The sequence below is a fragment of the Ahaetulla prasina genome, chromosome 14 (genome assembly GCF_028640845.1).
Source record: "Ahaetulla prasina isolate Xishuangbanna chromosome 14, ASM2864084v1, whole genome shotgun sequence".
Lineage (NCBI taxonomy): Eukaryota > Metazoa > Chordata > Lepidosauria > Squamata > Colubridae > Ahaetulla > Ahaetulla prasina.
The window spans coordinates 22,984,477-23,005,058 of NC_080552.1; the positions used below are offsets into that span (position 1 = coordinate 22,984,477).

Below are 20,582 nucleotides of genomic sequence, written 5' to 3' on the forward strand. Positions count from 1 at the left end.
TAACCCTAACTTTTAAATACCTTTAAAACAAATTAGAGGCAAGAGTTGCACCGCCCAGAGTGGCTTCATAGATGGGCAACATCTAAATTTAATGAAATAAAATTCAAGTTCCAGGCGAACTGAGCACAGAGAAACAGTTGGTAGGAAAGGAAAACGGATCAATGCAGCCAAATCTGAATGGGGAAAGAAGATAGGAAAGGAACAGGCTCCTTTCTATCTATGGGCAGAAGAATCAGAGAAAGTTCAGTTTTTAAGCATGCAAAGAGGAGAATGTGCAAAACACACTGCCAGTCCAATTAAGGCCACTTCTCTCTCTCTCTCTCTCTCTCTCCTTTCTCTCCTTCCTTCCTTCCTCCCTCCCTTCCTTCTTTCAATAGATAAAGAAAGATATGGCCTTAATTGGACTGGCATGGTGTTTTGCACAACCCTCTCCCAAATCTTTGCTGATGGAGACACCAAGGACCTCTTCTACCTGTAAATAGGTAATTTTCTATTTTCTTCCATTTAAAGGTAAAGGTTCCCTTCGCACATATGTGCTAGTTGTTCCTGACTCTAGGGGGCGCTGCTCATCTCCATTTCAAAGCCGAAGAGCTGGTGCTGTCCGAAGACGTCTCGGTGGTCATGTGGCCGGCATGACTCAACACCAAAGGCGCACCGAACGCTGTTCTCTTCCCACCAGAGGTGGTCCCTATTTTTTCTACTTGCATGTTTTATGTGCTTTCGAACTGCTAGGTTGGCAGAAGCTGGGACAAAGAACGGGAGCTCACCCTGTTAGGCGGCACTAGCGAGTCGAACTGACCTTTTGATCGACAAGCTCAGCGTCTTAGCCACTGAGCCACCGGGTCCCTTTTTTCTTCAATTTTGGTGGCTGCAAATTCCCTTTTTTTTTTTTTAATGGGGAAGCCCAGATCTGCGATTCCAGAAAATAAAGAGTTTCTTTTTGGTGGCTACCCATGAATTTTTTTTTAAAATGAGGTTCGCCCACATTATTTTATGATTTTTCAAAAGATTTCTAACTCGGGGAGGGATCTGGGATTGGTTTGTTTGTCGCCCGTCTGGTATCCAAAGGAGTCCGGGCGGCTCACAACATAAAAATTGTTCCTCGGCGAATGCTCCCTCTTAGCTTGCCGGCAGCTGTTTGTAGGAGGATTTCTTTGGGGAGGGGGTCGAATTAAAGACCCGGGAGATGAAGACCCGCGTCGCAGCCTTTGTCTGCTTCTCTCGGCACCCCCCCCCCCAAGTGAAGGAGGGATCCCCGTGGGACAGCTGGATTCCACCGCCTGGACTCCGGGGGCCGTTTTCGGAGGTCTCAGCGGTTTGCGAAAGGCCAATCCCGCACCGTCTCGCGACGCCCCCCTCCCCGGGCTGGGGATTGCGACCCTCCCCGGCCGGCCAAGCCCCAGCTCCTGCCTGCCCCGCCTCCGGCCCCCGAAGCGCTGCCAACTGCGCGCGTCCACCAAGCCTGGACCATTAAAAAACCCCCCACCCCCCGCAAGCCTCCTTACGCCTTATGTGCGCTTTCGCATATGACGTGCGCAAGAGAGGGTCTGGCCACTGGCTCAACCTCTTTCGCGATTGGGTGGCTGTCCTTTTGTTAAGAGCCGAGCCTCCCCGTCATTGGATCGCGGGCAAAGTCAATTACTCCCCTCCCCCCAAAACGTGTGAGGGGGGAGCGTGAAGAAAGCAGCAAGAGGCGGAGGGCTCTACCCTCTCCCCCCCCCCCGCAACCTTTCCTCCGGGAGCCCCGGGAGCGCGTGAAGCTCTTCCCCCCCCTCCCCGCTTTCCGGATTTCTCGCTCACCCACCCACCCAATTGGGAACCTTTGCAAACCCTCGGCCTCTGCAGCGCAAGAACCAGGCCGGGTTTGGTTGGGGGGTGGGGGGAGTAAGAGGAGGGGTCCTGCTGCTGGCTTATTTTTTGCTTGCCCTGTAATTTCCAAAGCATCTCATCCAAAGAGGGGGGGGGCGCGAAAGAAGGAGGGGGCTAAGAAATCAAGGCGTTTCCCTTGCGCTGGACGCCGCCGCCCCCTCCCGGCGCCTTCCCGGCCCCTTCCCCGCGTGGAGGGGCGGCCTGCGGCTTGGAAGAGGAGGCCGGGGCGCTGAGCGGGACCTCGCCGAGCCGGAGCCGGGATCCGGAGCTGTTCAGTCCGGGGCGGCGCTGCTGAGCTGGACCGGATCGCATCGCGGGCTTTGGGGGTTGACGGTGAGGAGCCGCATCCCGCGGGGGATCTTCGTGGCTGCCTTCTTCAGCCGCGCCGCCCCGCCCGCCCGCCTGATTTGGGATTGAGCCCTGGATTGGCTTCCTCCGGCTGGGGCAGCCGCAGCATGGATGGCCCGCGGCCTTTGGCCGGGCTGGAACCGCAGCTGTCTGCCCAGAGCAGCCGGGCAGCCCCGGCCGGCCGGCTCGGCGTGGGAGCCTCGGGCCGGCGCGTGGATTGAGCGGCCTCGCGTGGCAGCCTCCGCTTCCTCCCGCTGGGCCCACCTGCCCTGGCAGCTGGAGGCTCGCCCTCCTCCGGTTCATCCCTCCCGCTGGAGCCACGGAGCGGGAGCAGCTGCGAGACCCCGACCCGTGGACGAGCTCGCCCGCCGCGCGCCCCTTTGGCTACTGGGGACCCCGACCCGTGGGATGCGGCCCGGTGGGGGCACCTGGAGGGCTGCGGATCGCTGGCAGACAGAGGCCCGCGGCGGAGGCCAGGCGTAGCAGGCGGACTGCTCGCCTTTCTCACGACCTTCGCGGACACCCGTGCGCGGGGCCTTGCCTGCCCTCCTTTGGCTGAACGGCTGACGTGGGGAAGCAGCAGCTCTTGGAAGGTCGATTTTTCTGGGTTCCCCCCCCCCAACTCGGGAGCCTACCCCCCCCCCCCCCACACACACGCCATGGCTGCGAAAGAAAATCCCTGCCGGAAATTTCAGGCGAACATTTTTAATAAAAGCAAGTGTCAGAATTGCTTCAAGCCTCGGGAGTCGCACCTGCTGAACGATGAAGATTTGAACCAGGTAAGGCCGCCTTGGGCCGGGAGGGGGGTGGGGAGAAGGTGCCAGGAGTTCTGGCGGGGGGCGGGAGGGGAGGCCGCCGGTCCGGGCTCTTGCAGGGCTCGAACCTGCGGGAGAAGCGAGGAAGCGAGCCAGGAGGCCCGGCCGATGGGCTGTGGTTTCCGTGGGGGGAGAAGTTGATGGCCAGAATGAAAGCAACTTTGCGAATCCCAGATTGGGGTTGTGGGGGGCAGAAGATAAAGTCCCCTGTTTGGTTGTTGCATGGGGGGTGGAGGGGGGAGAGAAAGACGGGCCGCGGATCCCCCCCCGCCCCGGTTGGTCTAATCAGCGCCCGCTTCCTTCCTGAGCCGCGAAAGAGCTACTTTTGGTTTACTTTTCCTTCGGTTTGTTTTGATCTCCCTTGTTACTTTCTATCCTTTCTGCCCCTTCCTGATCTACACACGGGAAACCTCGGGACAAAAGCCGCCAGCAGGCCCAGACCTGGGTTGCAAACTTAACCTGCCAGCCACACGGGCTGTTCCCCCCCCCCCGCTCTCTCTCGCCCTCCCTTTCCCCTTGAGGGATAGAATCTTGAAGCGCCCAAGGCCTCGCATTTCAAAGGCTTGGATCCGCCATATGAAAGGCAGCGTCAGGCGCCTTCTTGCAAAGGATTAATGCGGCTTCCAGCGCCCGCCCCCCTTCCTCCCCCCCTTCCCTCCCGGTTAGATAACTTGGCTGTAAACGGGGGTGGCGGGGGGGGAGGTCCGCCACCGCGGTGCTAGCAGCGTGCATATATATATATATGCATTTCTCAAAAAGCGTATTATTTGCGTTTGCGCTCCTCCGCCCCGCCCCCCCCCGTGCATTGCACGCCTGTTTATAAATCGGGAGAAGCGCGGCGGGGAGCGCGTGTGAATGTGCAGATGGGCGCCCCCCTCCCCGGTTTCCCCTTGTGGCTGGTTCCTCCCAGCGCCGCTTGTAAGGTGTCTCTGCTCACGATCCTATGGGGGGGGAAAGAGGGCTCTGCCTGCTTGGTTGCTGTCCCTTCCTTCACCCTTCCCCCATCCCCCGCTCCGCCATCTGCGAGCTAATATGGAAAATATGCACGCGAGTGTGTGTGTGTGTGTGTGGTGCCTGTAAAGCGATAAAGGGGTTGGCGAAGGGGTCAGGTTGGCTTTGAACCTCCTCCTCCTTTGAGGCCTTCGATTGTTGTTACTCCACCCCCCCCTTAAAAACCAGGGGGTGAAATCTCTGGTGTGAAAATGCCCCAATTGTTTGCATCTTCCCCTCCATCTCCTCCTAGAAAGGGGGAGGGAAGCACACAATTGTGTGGGTCCCTGTCCAGCCTGAAAGAGTGTGTTTGTGCCTTGTGTTCTGTTCACACACAAAGATAATTGTCCCCTGCCCCACTGATTTGGAAGGGGAAGCAATGAGCTACTGAGATAGGCTAAGGGTGCTTCCAGTGTGGGACTCTCCAGCTGTGTGGGACTACAAGACCCATAATTCCTGACTGCATTCCGGCTTTGGAGAGAAACGCTGGAGGGAAGGGAAGAGCACCTTTTCCTCCCCTTAAAGAGGGTGGTGTTTGAATGCTGGCTTGTGACTCTGGATGTTCCCCGCCTTGACCCAAATCCCTGCAGGTAGAAAAGAAGGCAGAAAGGCTCAAGTGTCCCCTTACCTTGAGCTGCTAGCTGTCAGGATGCAGGACTGTGTGAAACAACTGTAGGGAGAAGTCCTCAGGCAGGCATCAATCAGAATAGAGTTGGAAGGGACCTTGGAGGTCTTCTAGTCCAACCCCCTGCTCAAACAGGAGACCCTGTACCATTTCAGACTAGTGGCTGTCCAGTCTCTTCTTAACAACCTCCAGTGACAAAGCATCCACAACTTCTGGTGGCAAGCCGTTCCACTGGTTCATTGTTCTCACTGTTAGGAAGTTTCTCCTTAATTCCAGGTTGCTTCTCTCCTTGATTAGTTTCCATCCGTTGTTTCTTGTCCTGCCTTCAGGTGCTTTGGAGAATAAATTGACCCCCTTCTCTTTCTGACAGCCCCTCAAATACTGGAATGCTGCTATCACGCCCCCCCACCCCCCTGGTCCTTGTTTTCTCTAGACTGGCCAAACCCAAATCCTGCAATCGTTCTTCGTACGTTTTAGTCTCCAGGCCTTTAATCATCCCAGCCTTATAAAGTAGCATAGTCCTAATTTTGTCTTGGACACACACACTTGCTTTGTGTGCAGGTTAATCCACAGCCTGGACCAGGGGTCTCCAACCTTAGCAACTTTAAGACTTGTGGACTTCAACTCCCAGAGTTCCTCAGCCAGCAAAGGAACTCTGGGAGTTGAAGTCCACAAGTCTTAAAGTTGCCAAGGTTGGAGCCCCCTGGCCTGGACTATCTGATACCTATACCTTTCTGATGGGGGCTGCTTTATTGGGGGGGGGGAGTATTCACCATTTCTGGTTTTGTTTGGCCTAGCCCCCCCCCCCCCAGAACCTTTTGTCTTTTAAGGCTAATATAGGGGAAATTTATGGGATTTTTTTCCCCTAAAAAGGTCACTCTAGGCCTGAGTTTCTTGGACCAGCTTTGGTTTTCCTCCATGCATGCTGGACTACAACTCCTATGATCCACCAACACCAACTGAAGGCTTGCCTCAGCCTGTCCACAGCCAGCTGGGGAACCCCCCCTGGAGAACCTACTACAATATGTAACCGTTCCTTGCTGCAGTTCTAACCAGAGGCACACTGCCCCTGGATGTGGAGGCTCCGTTTGGCCTGATCACGTCACTTAGGACTTTCTAGGGCTGCTGCTGCTACTGTTGCTGCTTTCAGCTGGGAGTGGATCACGAAAGGGCAGATCTCACAAGACAGGGGAGGGATCTTGTGTCCCTGGTCCAGCTGACCTCAGAAGAAGAAGAAGAAGAACGGGGTAATGTCTAGACAGAAGGAAGGGACAAGGAGTTCTGTAAATCCAGAGCTGATGCCGGGGAATTTGGCTTGCGTAACTTGCGGTGAAAGGCTGCTGGGTCCAGACAGCTCGAAGATAAGCTTGTGATGGAGAAATGCATGGGCAGAGCGGGCTCGGTGGAACCTCCATGTCCAAGGGCAGTCTGCCTGCTTGGGTCAGAGTTGGGGAAGAGTTTCTCATGCCGTGCGTCTTCCGTTTCTCCACAAGGACGCCTGGCGCCTTGCCATCCTTCCTTGATGTGCGAGGCGTTCTCAGCAACTGATGTAGTTATCATAGCTGATACGATTTACAGGTAGTCCTTGACTTACGACCACAGTTGAGCCCGAAATGTCTGTCGTTAAGCAAGACAGGGGTTACGTGAGCTTTACCCTGTTTTACGGCCTTCCTTGACGCAGTGAAGTGTGAATCCTTGAGGTTGTTACGTTCGGGAACCTGGTCATTAAGTGAATCTGACTTGGCTTGTCAGAAGGTCACAAAAGGGAAAATCACACAATCTGGCTGTGAAAATATGGTCATAAGTCACTTTCTTCCACGCCGTTGTAACATTGAACCATCACTAAACAAACTGTTGCAAAGTGAGGACTACCTGTGTGGCTTTCACATTTTTCACAAGATGCTCCGAGCCTTTGCCTCCCAAGCCAACAGTTTCTGCAAATAAGAGTTGGGCGACTGACTCTTGAAGGAAGTCAAACAATCTTCTTTGCCCCCCCCCCAAGAGATAATTATAATTCTCTGGAGGATTTGCCAGTTGAGAAACATCCCTTCCCCTTCCATGAGAAATGATGGGGTGTTTCTGGATCTGATCTGGGAGAAAGATTTAATCCAGTTCTGTTTAGGCGCCGGCTTTTGTTGGGGTGGTTGTGGGTGGGAGATCTGGGTTCTCTTGGCTGTTGCAGATGAGTAGATGGGCTCAAAATCCAATTTATTCTGTTTCAGAGTCGTGTGGCGATGAGCTAGGTGATGCACAGAGGTGGGTTTCAGCAGGTTCTGACCAGTTCTGGAGAACCGGGAGTGGAAATTTTGAGTAGTTCTAACTGATCCCGCCCCCATCTATTCTCTGCCTCCCAAGTCCCAGCTAATCGGGAGGAAATGGGAATTTTGCAGTAACCTTCCCCTGTCACACCCACGGAACCGCTAGTAAAAAATTGTGAAACCCAGACATAAATTTAATAAAGGGAGATACCTTTGTAAGCCGCCTACAGGAAAGAAGGCTGTTGATCTAAAACAAATATCCAGGGTTTCTTTGGTGTCTTCCTTGCCTTGCAAGATCATAAGCCGGGGGGGGGGTGTCTCCATCCTTGGCCACTTTAAGACTTGTGGACTTCAACTCCCAGAGTTCCTCTGGGAATTGAAGTCCACAAGTCTTAAAGTGGCCAAGGAAGGAGACCCCTGCAATAAACAGATAGCAGCCCAAGGATTTTAACACCTCTCCTTGCTTTTAGGACAAACCAAACCAAAACAAAACAAAACAAAACCCCAAACCCAAAATCGGTTCCTTCCTCCTCCTCCTGGATTGGTTCCTTTTGCAGCTTCCGATGAGGAAATTCGAGGTCAGGGAGAAAGCATGTCCTGGCATCGCTCTGTTTTTCTGTTGGGTGTTTTGGAAAGAAGGTTATCTCATCTTAGTCCTTAGCTGGCAGAACTTTTCGGGGGCGGGGGTTTGTTTTTGTTTTTCACTGCCAGGATATTTGCATGCAATTAAGCAACAGCATTAACAAGCAGTGGTGCGTGACCAAATTTGGTGGAGAAATCAGATTTTTCGAACCTTTGACGTTTTTTGTTTTGCAAAAAATAAAAAGGATTTTTGGTAGATCGAGACCTCGGAGGTTGGCCTGTTTTTGGGTTCTTGGGGGGACTTAATGTAAGGAAAGGAAATAATACTGTCACAACAGCCATCAGCATTCCAGATAAGTGAATCTTATTAGTGAAAAGAAGGAGAGACATTTTATTTAAATTAATGGGGATTTTTTTTTTTTTTTGTTGGGAGCCTTTTAGGAATAGATTTCCGAACATTACTTTTAGCTTGGATATTTTTCCCACATTTAAAAGGGTGGAAAGTACATTTCTTGTAATTTTCAGGGGGGTCTTCCGCGTGATTTCTGCTTGCCCACAGAGTTTGAGATGTTTGTGCACAGCAATGATTGCTCATTTCTTCCCCTTTGTTTGGTGGGTAACACTTGGTGCGACTTGTGTATTGAAAGGTGTTTTGTTATTTATATTTATTGATATCATCCTCATTTCAGCCATTGTCTGTTCACCGCAGGATGAAGGAGGCCTCCTCTGCATGCTTCCAATCCATATAATCCAGTAACTTTGTTGCTGGCAATCCTTATGATTTATATTGATATATTGACCATCAATTGTGTTGTAAGTGTTGTACCTTGATGAAGGTATCTTTTCTTTTATGTACACTGAGAGCATATGCACCAAGGCAAATTCCTTGTGTGTCCAATCACACTTGGCCAATAAAAATTCTATTCTATTCTATTCTATTCTATTCTATTCTATTCTATTCTATTCTATTCTATTCTATATGGTCCTGAGCTTACTTTTGCCAATTGGGGGCACCATACTTGCTGGTGTGGTTGCTCCATGTTGTTTTAGCTCTCTTTGCAGAAGTTTTTGATCCAGTGGGATCCATTCTACGACTGCCTTGGTCCACCTGCCCTCCGTTCTTCTTGCTATGCAACCAGCCCGTTTCTATTTCAATTCTTTTACTCTCTTGATGGTGTCATATATTTTCGTTTGTTCTCTAATCTATGTGTGGGTCTTCCTATCTTGTGTCTTTCTGTGGCTCTTTGCGCCGTTCCTAGCTTTTGTATCGATTGTGAGGTTAGTGTCCATGTTTCACCAGCATAGTTTAGAGCAGGTAGCAAGTAAAAGTCGGCTTTGAGCAGGGAGAGCATTTCAGAATCTCGAGGCCTCCACTGAGAAGACCCTGTTAGTTTTTTCGGTGACCAATTGCAAGCCTGCCATCTTTTTATATAGCATGCTCAGCTCACTGGCTGTGGAAGGTCAGCCGATGCATGAGGTATAAGAGCCGTGGTGGCCCAATGGTTAGAATGCAGCATTGCAGGCTGACTCTGCTGGCTGTCAGTAGTTCGATCTTGACCAGCTCAAGGATTGACTCAGCCTTCCATCCTTCCAAGGTGAGTAAAATGAGGACCCAGGTTGTTGGGGGCAAGAGGCTGACTCTGTAAACCGCTTAGAGAGGGCTGTAAAGCATTGTGAAGCGGTATATAAGTCTAAGTGCTATTGTTACAAATTGAGTGAGTTCTGGGTTAGAATCCTGATTTTTCCGTGTCTTGAAAACACAGGCGGGAAGATGAATTCTTAAACTCTAACTGCAAAAAAAAAACACCCAACAACCTATCTTAAAAACAGCAGTCTGAACTGAAAATTGGAAACTGAACTGAAGACTGGAAAAACCTATAATTGATATAAAGTGCTAAGTCATTATACAAATGCTGTTGCCAACATTTAAGAATAATCAAAGTTATTGAGTATATTCTAGCTGGTAAATATATAAATGAAAAATCACACAGAATTAAGCTGGAGAACCCCCAGATCTCCAGCCAGTTCTCAGGAAAAGAAGCAAAACATGGAAGTAAAGATACTAAACAGAAAGCTGTCCTCTTGTGTGTTGAGGACTAGCAGCTGGTATTTAAATGCTCCCCTGGCACGTGCCCGGCACGGTGTCCTTGGTTTTGGAAATAAACGGGGGAGCTATTTCATAGATCCTTTGGTGTGCCCATACAGTGTTCGGCAATGCAGAAAACATTGATGTGCACCTAAGCGTTCAGCGAGAAGCTTTGTGTGAAGGGCCAAGACAACAGGTGACTCACGAAGTCAACCAGGTACCCAACACCACACAGGTGAGGCCAACAAATACCTGTTGACCACAGTTGTACCACAGTGTGTACCCAGGATTATTCTGCTGCTCTTTAGAGGAACCGTCCAGTTCATGGTTGATGTGATGCGACAGTGTGCCTTTGAGAAAGGGCTACCAAGGGTTAGGAAGATGCGGTATGATACCCAACAGCAAAAGAGGCGTTTCTTCTTCTCCTTCTCCTCTTTCTCCTTCTCTTTCTCTTCCTCCCTCCCTCCCTTCCTCCCTCTCAATAGCAAAACCAACCTTCCTTCCTTCCTTCCTTCCTTCCTTCCTTCCTTCCTTCCTTCCTTCCTTCCTTCCTTCCATAGCAAAAGAGGCCATCCATCCATCCATCCACCCATGATTGCAGTCGCACAACCATTCTGAAAATGAGGACAAAGGCAAAGTAGCTCACGTAGAAAAGCAGTTTAGGTAATCTAAACAGATGGTTTTTTTGCAGGAAGAAAGTATGGATCAGAGCTGAGATTTCTCCACTGGAGGAATTCATTCCAATGCTGGGTCCCACCAGCATCCACCGCCTTTGAGTTGGTAGCAAAGGCCTCAGGATGAGGGTGTCCTTTGTTGCAGGGGTGGGGGGGGTGTCTCTGGGACCCTCTGAAAAAATCTGTAGCCTGTTAGCAAAAGTCTCCCCACTTCTATTGCAAAGCAATTTCTGGAAAGAGAGATTTTTACTGTCAAAAGACGGAGGTGAGATCTTTGCTAACGAGATTACTCCTACGCTAACCTTGTACGTGGTAATCAAGAGCTTGGCCCTAATCTGGGCATAATCTAATCCAGGCCTCCTTTAAAGTTTTTTAGAATTTAACGGGGTTTCTTAGATCTACGTCTGGATAGCATTTTTGGTGTAGTTGGACCTTTTGCAAACTGCAGGAAGATCCTTCAAAGTGAGTTTCGGGAGATGGCAAGGCCCAGATCAGTTCTGGGGGCGACCTTTTTGGGAAAAGCATTTGGCATTACTGTTTTGTGTTGGCACCCAAGTCTTCTGCTCCTTTCCCTTTAAAGCAGTATTTTTCAAACTTGGCCATGGGTGGACTTCCAACTCCCAGAAGTTTGAAAAATACTGCTTTAAATAAACAGATCCTGGAAAAGCTATGCAGGTTAGTTTGGAATGGCTGTTGAATTCTTAAATCCATGGTCGGTGGCTTCCTAGTGCAAAAATCTGACTGCAGATGGGCTAATCGTGAAGATTAAAATGAGGTGGTTGTTTTTTTAAAACAGAATGTCAGATGTCTTTCCAGTGATTGCTGTGGCAACCAGCGAGCTTCGAGACTGCCTTTTTTCTTTCTTTTTTTTTTTGCAAAAGGGAGAAGAAGACACCAGATCTGGATTGGGTGGACAAGGAATTGGTTTTAAAAGGGAATTAAGTCTTGGCATTTTTGAGGCACGAGAAAAGCTGGGTTGGATTCTGTCAGGCTGGGTTTTAACCCTTCAGTCCCTTGGTTCAGTTGGCACATTAGACTTGCTGTAGCCACAGTTCTGAGAATTAGTAAAAACCAGGCCTAGTGCACACCTTACGTGTATAATGCAGATTGCCTGTTGTGCAAATGTTGTGTCGGTAGAGGTAACGTCCGGCAGCTGGTGAAGGGAAGAGTTATAGAAAACGGTCAATCCTTAGCAAAAGCACCAGTTTCGCTGAGAATTGGAATGGAGCGGGGTGTGGCAGTGGCACCAGGGTTGTGTTGTGTTGTGTTGTGTTGTGTTAGGCAGATGAAATGCAGCTCCAGTTTGCACCCTTTGGAGACAGCCAGTGTTATTTTAGGGAGATCACAGCAGGAGAACCTACTTCCTACTTTAATTCGAGAGGCAGGGAGGTACACATTTTTATTTTGAAGGCTTTTCCATTCAGGATCCTTTGGGGCAAAATACTTGGTTGTGATTTTGTTTGAAATGTGCCATTCAGGAAGCTAGGGAAGATGAGTCTTCATTCCTATTTTCTTCTATCTAATTCTTCTCTTATAATTTATTCTTCCTTCCTCCGTCCTTCCCTCCCTCTTTCTCCTTTCTTCTATCTAGTTCTCTTCCTATTGCTTCCTTCCTTCCTCCCTCCCTCCCTCCCTCCTTCTGTCTTTTCTCCCTCCTTCCCTTTCTTCTACCTAGTTTCTTCTTCTCCCTTCCTTCCTTCCTCCCTTCCTCCCTCCCTCCCTCCCTCCCTCCCTTCCATCCATCTTTCCTCCCTCCTTTCCTTCCTTCTACCTAGTCTCTTCCTCTCTTCCTATTCCTTCCTTCCTTCCTTCCTTCCTCCCTCAACAAGTAAAGTCAGGCAGACCCAAATCTGTTTCTGTGCCACCCCCAAAGCCTTCCCCCCACCCCCGCAGGCTTCTTCAACTCTTTCTCTGGCCTCGAATGAGCATTTTTCCCCTTGACTGATGGGAATCTGGCGAGCATGTTGGGACGGGTCAGCCTCCGGGGGAATTCTTCTCCTCTAAACTTTGAAACATTTTCCCAGGCTCCCCTTGTTTCTTAAAGCCTTTGACACTTTGATTAGCAGTACACCAGGAAGGTTTTGTGTTGTTTTTTTCCCTTCCTTTTTTCCTTTAAATAAAAAAATAAAAAAAAATCTGCAGTTGATGGGAGTTTTAGGAAAGCAGCGAGACGGGATTTAAATAGGATCAGCCGCGTCGGGATCTTCAGAAGGACGGATCAGGATGTACCAGCGTCTTGTGTTTCATGGCAAGCTTTTTATAAATAAGTGTTGACATTTTGGATCGACTGCAATACCAATGGCGAGGTTCATTGGGTTGGGGGGAGCTGTCCTAATTTCCCCCCCCCCAACACACACACACACACCATTGTCGGAGAGGCCTGCCTTGCAAACAAGAACTTCTTCCTAGTGAATAGATGGGAATGTGTGTGTGTGTGTTTAAGGGAATATCAGCCTGAACTTCTGCAAAATAAATTTATGACTGCACGAGCTTTCGAAATGTGCAATTTTAATATCCTGAGTCAGACCCTCGATTTATTATTATTACTGCATAGTTTATTCTGACCTGTGCTACTTTTTCAAGGAAGGTTTGTTTATTAATTGAGTTGTGCAACAGCCTGCTTACTGGCCTTGTGCGCTCAAATTTTATGCCACTTTTCCTAGCCGGCGTTTAATTGGGAGGTGATTCTTGTCTCTCCATATACAATTTGCTGGTAGACTCCTCTTGAGAGTGGAGGTTTTCCTTCCTGTTGATGTACAAAAGGTGTTTTAATGAGGTGTTTTGTTTGTGTTTACTGAGAATTTTACATAAAGCAAAAGATGAATCTAAAGCAGGAAAAAAGAAAAAGTTGCAAGGAAACTAAAATAGTCGAGAAAAAAACTATAATGATTTCTGAACTTCTCTTCAACAGATAATTACAATCCTATAATCCCAACTCCCTCTTAGATGTTACAGAAATCCCTTCAACGCCTGCCTTACTCCACATATTTTTTTTAATCCTCGAACCTGTAAATCATCACCTCATTTTTTTTGCTTCTTTCATCAGAAAATCCATATAAGGTTTCCCGGTTTTGAAAAAAGTTGTTGATAACTATTCATATATCACAGCACTAAGTCTCCAAGGATGAATTTGTTCATTGATTGCTAAAGTTTCTCTGCTTCTCTGATCTCAATGCATCAGTTTAAGGTGATGAGAAGGAAGGAAGGAAGGAAGGAAGGAAGGAAGGAAGGAAGGAAGGGAAAGAGAGAAAGAGACGAAAGGGAGAGGGAGGGAGGAAGGAAGAAAGGAAGAAAGAAAGGAAAGGAAGGAAGAAAGGAAAGAAGAAGGGAAGAAGGGAAGAAAGGAAGAAGAGAGAGAGAAAGAAAAAGAAAGATGGAAGGAAGGAAGGAAAGAAAGGAGAGAGAAAAAAGAAGGAAAGAAAAAGGAAGAAAAGGAAGGAAGGAAGGAAGGAAAGAAAAAAGAAAAAGAAAGAAAGAAAGAAAAGGAAGGAACCTCATAGGAAGAACATGACTTTATCTCTGTTTGTTGATGGAGGGCACTATAAACATTAAAACCTGGTTTAATCCCCTTGTACCGAAGGACTAGGGATGACGTGATAGCAGTCTTCCAGTGTTTGAGGGGGGTCAAGCTATTCTATTCTCCAAATCACTTTTAGGCAGGACAAAAAGCAACGGATGGAAACTTATCAAGGAGAGAAGCAACCCAGAACTAAGGAGTTACCCAACAGTGAGGACAATCAACCAGTGGAAGGGCTTCCCTCCAGAAGTTGTGCTTGCTCCATCCCTGGAGGCTTTTAAGAAGAGGCTGGACAGCCACCTGTCTGAAATGGTGTAGGATCTCCTGCTTGAGAAGGGGGTTGGACTAGAAGACCTCCAAGGTCCCTTCCAACTCTGTTGGCCCCTTTTCTCAGCCCTGGGCGGAGGGGACCAGGCAGCTCCACTCTGCTGCTGCTGCTGCTGCTGCTGTGTTCAAAAAGGGCGCGGCAGCCGTGAGCCACCAAGGGTGTGGGGCAGGGAGGGCTGCGCGCAGGGGTGTGGGTGGGGACCCAGGTGCCCTGACGGAAGGAAGGCGGCACCTTTGCCGAGCAGAAAGGAGACGGGCCCCGGGGAGTGGGGAGCAGAGACGACCATGAGCCAAGTGAGGTTCGGACGGATCAGGAGCACCTGGAAGGCCCTGGAGGAAGCTGGCTTCGAGATCCAGGTTTGCTCAGACTCGGAAAGGGGTGTGTGTGTGTGTGTTTGGAACCGTAAACCGGAGCACTTGGTTGGAAGGGGGTGAGGGGGGGCTTGGGGATCCCAGCGGCGCTTCAAGGGAGCCACAAATGATCCTCAAATGTTATTGATTGATTTCAAGGAAGGCAATTCTTTTTAGAGCAGGCACTTCCTGAAGAGGTTTGCAACTTTGCTCCCTTCCTTCTATATAATAAGCTCATACCTGGGTGCTTTTTTTGAATGGCAAATTTCCCCGAGGTTGTCTGAATCGCCATTGAGGGTTTCTGGATTTATTTTTATTTATTTTTATTTTTATTTATTCATATTTTTATACCGCCCTTCTCCGAAGACTCAGGGCGGTGTACAGCCAATAAAACGACAAAAATCCCCAAAAATTTAAAATACACTATCAAATTTAAAAAACTGATTCAATCGCTGTAACATTAAAATATTAGCTAAAATTTATCTAAACTAAAACCTAGGTAAAACCCTATAAAAACCCACTAAAATCCCCATACTAAAATCAATCAGGCCAGATGCTGTTGTTATCGTCTTTATCCCAAAAAGGATCAGGATTTGAGGGGCAGAAGCCAAGATCTGCAATGGCCACTAGGTCAGGGTGCCATCATTCTGCCACCCTAATTATTTTTATTTATTGTTATTATTGTTATTATTGTTATTGTTATTATTGTTATTGTTATTAAATTAGGAATAATTCCTGCCTTCCCGGTGTCATCTTGAGATTTAGTAGCTCAGGACAAATTGTAAATTTAAGCAAATTTAAGCCAACCCCCCCCCCAAACCCTTGCAAATTTTCAGACTTCTGTTTCCCTCCTGTGGGCTCCAGGGTGGGGCAGTGAATTATGAGGAGTGGCATTTTTCTGGGCCCCTTGAAAATCTTTGCATTCTTTTTCTGCCTTACAAGATTACCCACCTCTTTAAAAAAAATCAAAAAAAAAAATCCAGTCACCACCTACTAAAAGCTGCATACTTTTCCAAATATACTTTCATTATTCATGAGGTCTAGCATCCTGAAGTTAAACCTATCCACCCGGTTGTTAAGGCTCTGCTGTTTTGTATAATTAAGCGGGACCAGCCTGCTGCATTGTAAAATAAATTTAAAGGGCATCACGTGAAGAGGACTAGAAACTTTGGAAGTGAGAGGAACAGCAAAGCAAGCAGACATTTCGGCGCTTGCTTAGATATTCATGAGGTCTAGTATGCTTTTCTGATAGGGCCAAAAAAATGCTGCTATTTCATCCAATATCTAAAGAGAAGTCTGTGACCTTGCAGGAGGAAAATGGAACCGAAATACCAGGTCAAGTTTGTGTTGGTTCAATCATGGGAATCTTTTCGACTCCACTCCCAACAGCCTTTTCTCTCTGCGAAGTAGGCCTGTTCATTGTACCCACTTACTTGAATTAAGCAAGCATAAATTTGCAGAGAATATTGGGGTGGGTGTGTCGCATCAATTGGGCCCAAGAAGAGCGAACAAACCAGGATAAACAGGTTATAAGGAGAAAGGAATGCATGTCTGCGCAGGGAAGCCAGAAATGCTTCTGATAACCAATTGTGAGTTCTGGATGGATTGTGTGTTTTAAAACAACGCAAGCCTGCGATTTCCTCCCTTTAAACAGGGTGGAGCATTGACAGATTCCCCACCCCCCCGCCCCCCTTCTTTATCTGGAGATAGATAGTTGTAGGTCTGTAGCATCTTGCAACATCCTTAGACCTGCAGAACAGGCTTAGGGGAGGATTCCTTGAATTGGCTCAGGATATTTTTGTTTTTAAATACAGGAACTGGTTTTTATTTGGCCGGCTCCTTCTTCAAATAAACAAGTCCTGTTTTGGCTTCAGGTTTTCAGAGTTTTCTTTTCTTTTCTAAAACAGCAACAACGACCACCAAACAGAGCCCACCTTCGTAAGTTGTTTGTTTTGGGTTTGATTACTAATCCAGAGCTAGGAATATACCGGCCAAAGGCGATTTCTGCTCCAAGGTATTTGCAGGTTTATTTTAGACCTGTACACCCAGCAGGCAGGAAGGAACATTCAGAGCATCAGAAATAAAATTTCCTTCACGGTGAGTTCCGTTTTTGGAAGAGGGGAACAAATTTAGACCTTGATACCCCTCATGTTTAAGGAAAGAAGCCAGATTTTATTTATTTGGGTTTTGTAGCTGCCAAGCTCAAGAAGTGACTTTGATAAATTGCTCTGTTTGTTGTTGTTTTCTCTGCTTTTCTGTGGATGTATGAACTAAAATAAAAAATTCATTTTTAAAAACTCCTGGTGCTCTATAAGTTGCTTTTTAATGCAGCCACACGTTTTGGAAAGGGCGCGTTGCAAAGATGCAGTACTGCACTTCACTTGTATGTCTGTTAAGTCGATTCAATTTCACTGTTTGCTGTTGTTGTCTTCCAAAGCTTCATTCATAAATCTGTCCTGTTCAGGAGAACTGAAAGAGGCACAATATCACACACAGTCCCAGGGAGAGGTGTGTGCAGTGGTGGGACTCAGCCATTTCGCACCACTTCGGGAGAACCGGTTGTTAATTGTCTGAGCAGTTTGGCAAACTGGTTGTTGGAAGAAATCATTAGGGCAGAGAACCGGTTGTTAAATTACTTGAATCCCACCACTCTGTGTGTGTGTGTTTGTGTGTGTTGTGTGTACAGCTATTTAGCAAGCTATGTCACAGCTAGGACACTGATGAAAAAGTCACATTGTAAACCACCCTAGCATTTACGCCCTTTGCAGGCCTTTGAAGCAAAGAAATGCTTAAGTCAAGTTGTAATCGTTGTTGTAATTCCACTTAGCAACTGCTTTGTTTAATGACCATCTTGTTGGTTCCAACTGTCCATGCTAAACGAGAAGTTTAGCGGCCAGATTTCTTAACTTCCAGTGCTATTAACTGCATCACGGAGTAAATAGTTGGAAATTGTGCCCTTTAAAAACAAATCAAAATTACCTTTTCCTCCTTCTGTTCTCAGGCCAAGCCTATTTATGGTGGATGGCTTTTACTAGCTCCAGAGGGCACGGATTTCGACAACCCTGTGCATCGCTCCCGGGTAAGGACTGCTCCTTCCTCCTTGCTGGGCTAGGAAGGGCAGTGAGCTCAGATTTTTTAATTTTTATTTATTTATTATTAAATGTACATGCCAGCCATCTCGCTATCCAGATGGACCGAGGGAGGGGATCTGGTTTTTGCAGTGATCAAATAGCTGTGGGGAATTCGATCTCAGCACACGATCCTCAGTTTTCTTTCTGCTGGGGCCTCTTTCCAGAAAGAGGGGGGTCTGTAAAGCAGGGTATGCAAACTCCTCGGAGCCCTTGCGTTGGGGGGGGAGGTCAGGACCTGTACCCCGAAATTGGTTATAGCAGGAAAAAAAAATCCCCTTATTTTAATCTACCTCTCCCTCTCCTTGACATTTACAATTCATCCGTTCGATACTGTTCACATGACACTCTGCAAGCTCCTTTTTCCTTTGCATTAAAAATGGCAGCAGCTTTTGAACGGCTGGGGCTTCACAACAAACATTTTTTTGGGGGGGTCCCTTCGTATCTTAAGGTTGCAGGTGTTATTCCTCTGTTGTGCAAAAATGGGAGGAATAAAAGTTAACTTGGAGGAAAACGGAACAGCTTCTCCACCCCAAATCTGGAGGGATGTTGAATTCCACCAATTCTGGGTGGGGGGGGGGGAAACCAGATTGGGGAGACCCCATTTGAAAGTTGGCTTATTGAAGCCTTCGGTTCTCCAGGGTTTTAACCACATGACCTCTTTTCTTGTCCCTTTTTAAAGAAATGGCAACGCCGCTTCTTCATCCTTTACGAACATGGTCTTCTCCGCTACGCCTTGGACGAGATGGTGAGTCCAGTTTTTTTGATTTTGAAACCGGGCAACTTCTTCTCATTTAATGCTCACGGCGGGCGTGTGTTGAGGCGAGCGCTTCGAAGGTCACAAGTGGTAGTTGGTCAGAGTTTGATCAGTGTTCTTTGAACTTGGCAGCTTTAAGATGTGTGGACTTCGACCCCCCTCCCCCAGAAATGTTCCCTTGTCAACAACACTCTCTTTGGGTCTCCTCCTGGGTTGTCCATTCTGATCCTTCCTGACCTGAGGGGTCTTTGGTGGTCTCTGAGCTTGGTGGGGTTTTTTGCAGACATTTTACTAGGTAACATCAATCATGCTAGTCAGTGCTAGGATGTTACCTAGTTTCGGTCATGAAACACCTGCAAGAAAATCACCAAGGAACTTTCATTTCAACCCTGAGCTACAAATATTCTCCTTTGTTTGATCTCATAGACCATATTTTGCTTTGGTGTGTTAATGAGGATGATATTATTCTTCGCCATTTGAGCTCAGAACTTTCCTCTGCTTGCTTCCTTCCATCCTTGGTCTGGAGTTTCTAGAAGTTTCCTTCAGGTGAGGAACAAAATATCTGCAGGTGATGTTCTTAAAATAAACCAGAGACGCCGAACGGAATACATGACTCATTTATTCGTATCCGAGTCTGCTGAAGCAAGGTGTCTCGGTGTGGTTTCCCAAGGAGAAGAAAAAAAAATGCCGTTGGGTTCCTGGTGAAGGGCAGCCTTGGGTTGGCAAAAGAGCTTGTCTTTGATGGGTTGTGTAGTACGCTCCCTACACAAGTCTTGCTCTTCTTAATCGAGCATTCCCAGGAGAGGCAACTTCGACAACAGAGTTGACCGTTGAGTAAAACTATCTGGAATTGAGTTCCCATGGTCAGGGGCCAGGTGGTGTAGGTCTTCAGGAGGAGTTTGTGTTTTGGCACGGTCCCCAATGACGTTGACTGTAGTGGTGAAGTTATATTTTCTATGTAAGGATGAAGGAACAGCTGGTAAGAAGCTGCTCTGGATTAATAGCTGGAGAAGGGAGGAGAAAACAGCAGGCGATTTATCGTGGTTGTCATTTCCAAAAGTCAAGAGAGATACTTCCTGGGAAAGATGTGGGAATCTGGAGTTTCTGGTTTTCACACCACCCATTGTGATTGTCTCCTCTCCTGCTCAGGCCAACATGTTGACGCTCAGTTGCCATCTAAACTTTCTCCATCAGTGAAGAGAAAGTAAAATCCCACAGTCTTAAGAGGCTGGAATGAATTCACTTGTGTGGTTTTTGCAGAAGGGGTAGAGGAGTTTGATGGCCTCCGTCTTGACTTTGTTTGGCCTCTGAGTAACATCAGGCTTTGGTTTCCTTCTTCATCTCGTCCTTCACAACGTGGTTTGCTTCAGTGGTGGGTTTCAAATTTTTCTCTGGGTGGGGCTTGGTGGGTGTGGCAGGGGAAGGATACTGTAAAATCTCCATTCCCACCCAATCAGCTGGAACTCGGGAGGCAGAGAATAGATGGGGGCGGGGCCAGTCAGAATTTTTACTATCAGTTCGCCGAACTACTCGAAATTTCCGCTACCGGTTCTCCAGAACTGGTCAGAACCTGCTGAAACCCACCTCTGGTTTGCTTTATGGTTGATGTTCATGTTGTACAAATCTCAGTTTGGAATTGGTTAAGGATGGCAGTCTTCAAAATAAGAGGAGCAGGTAGGGGTGAGGTGCCTGCCCAGTTATCCCTGTAATTTCTCATTCCATCTCCGATTAAAAACAAAATCAAGATTTTCTGTTCCTCTTTAAGTTGAGTAATGGCCTCCTTCCTAGCCTTTCCGACTCAGCTGATACAACAGATAAATGAGAAGTCTTCACTTTTTCAATCAGATTATTGCCCATTACATTAAATATATATTTGTCTTACTTCTTTTGACGTGTCTGCCAACATTTTACTAGTGAGTTGGCACTAGGCGAAACGAAGGAGGAGCTTCTGGTTTGCTTTTCCCACAAAACGTAAGAAAGCGGATGTGATACGATCTCCTTATCTACCTATACATATAAAACGTAGTTATTCACCTGGGTGAGTTAGTTTAGTGTATGTTTATTGGGGACAGAGGTCACCTTGGTGGGATGAAAGCTGATAGGGAGCTCCACCTAGGCTGGTTTGGGAAGGACCTTCAAGAATGTGGAGATGTTCCTCAAGACACTCGTGACCGAAAAATTAATAAAAATGACCATCAAAGCTCTACACTACAGCATTCTCCACTGAGGAATATTATGGGCTGCTGTCATCTTAA

The 20,582-nt window shown here is 47.6% G+C and overlaps 1 protein-coding gene across 6 annotated transcripts in view; it reads left to right on the forward strand.

The window, feature by feature from the left end:
* The first annotated feature begins 2,869 nt into the window (after nt 1-2,869).
* Nucleotides 2,870-20,582, forward strand: part of MPRIP (myosin phosphatase Rho interacting protein) — a 78,241-nt gene continuing 60,528 nt past the window's right edge. For 5 of the 6 annotated variants that reach the window (XM_058157192.1, XM_058157191.1, XM_058157194.1 and 2 more), the window contains exons 1-3: nt 2,870-2,996; nt 17,444-17,521; nt 18,253-18,318. In XM_058157192.1, coding sequence (XP_058013175.1) covers nt 2,877-2,996; nt 17,444-17,521; nt 18,253-18,318 — 264 coding nt within the window. In that variant the 5' untranslated portion in view covers nt 2,870-2,876. Of the gene's footprint in view, nt 2,997-14,300; nt 14,449-17,443; nt 17,522-18,252; nt 18,319-20,582 lie in introns of those variants that run through there. The other variant, XM_058157193.1, reaches the window with a different exon arrangement.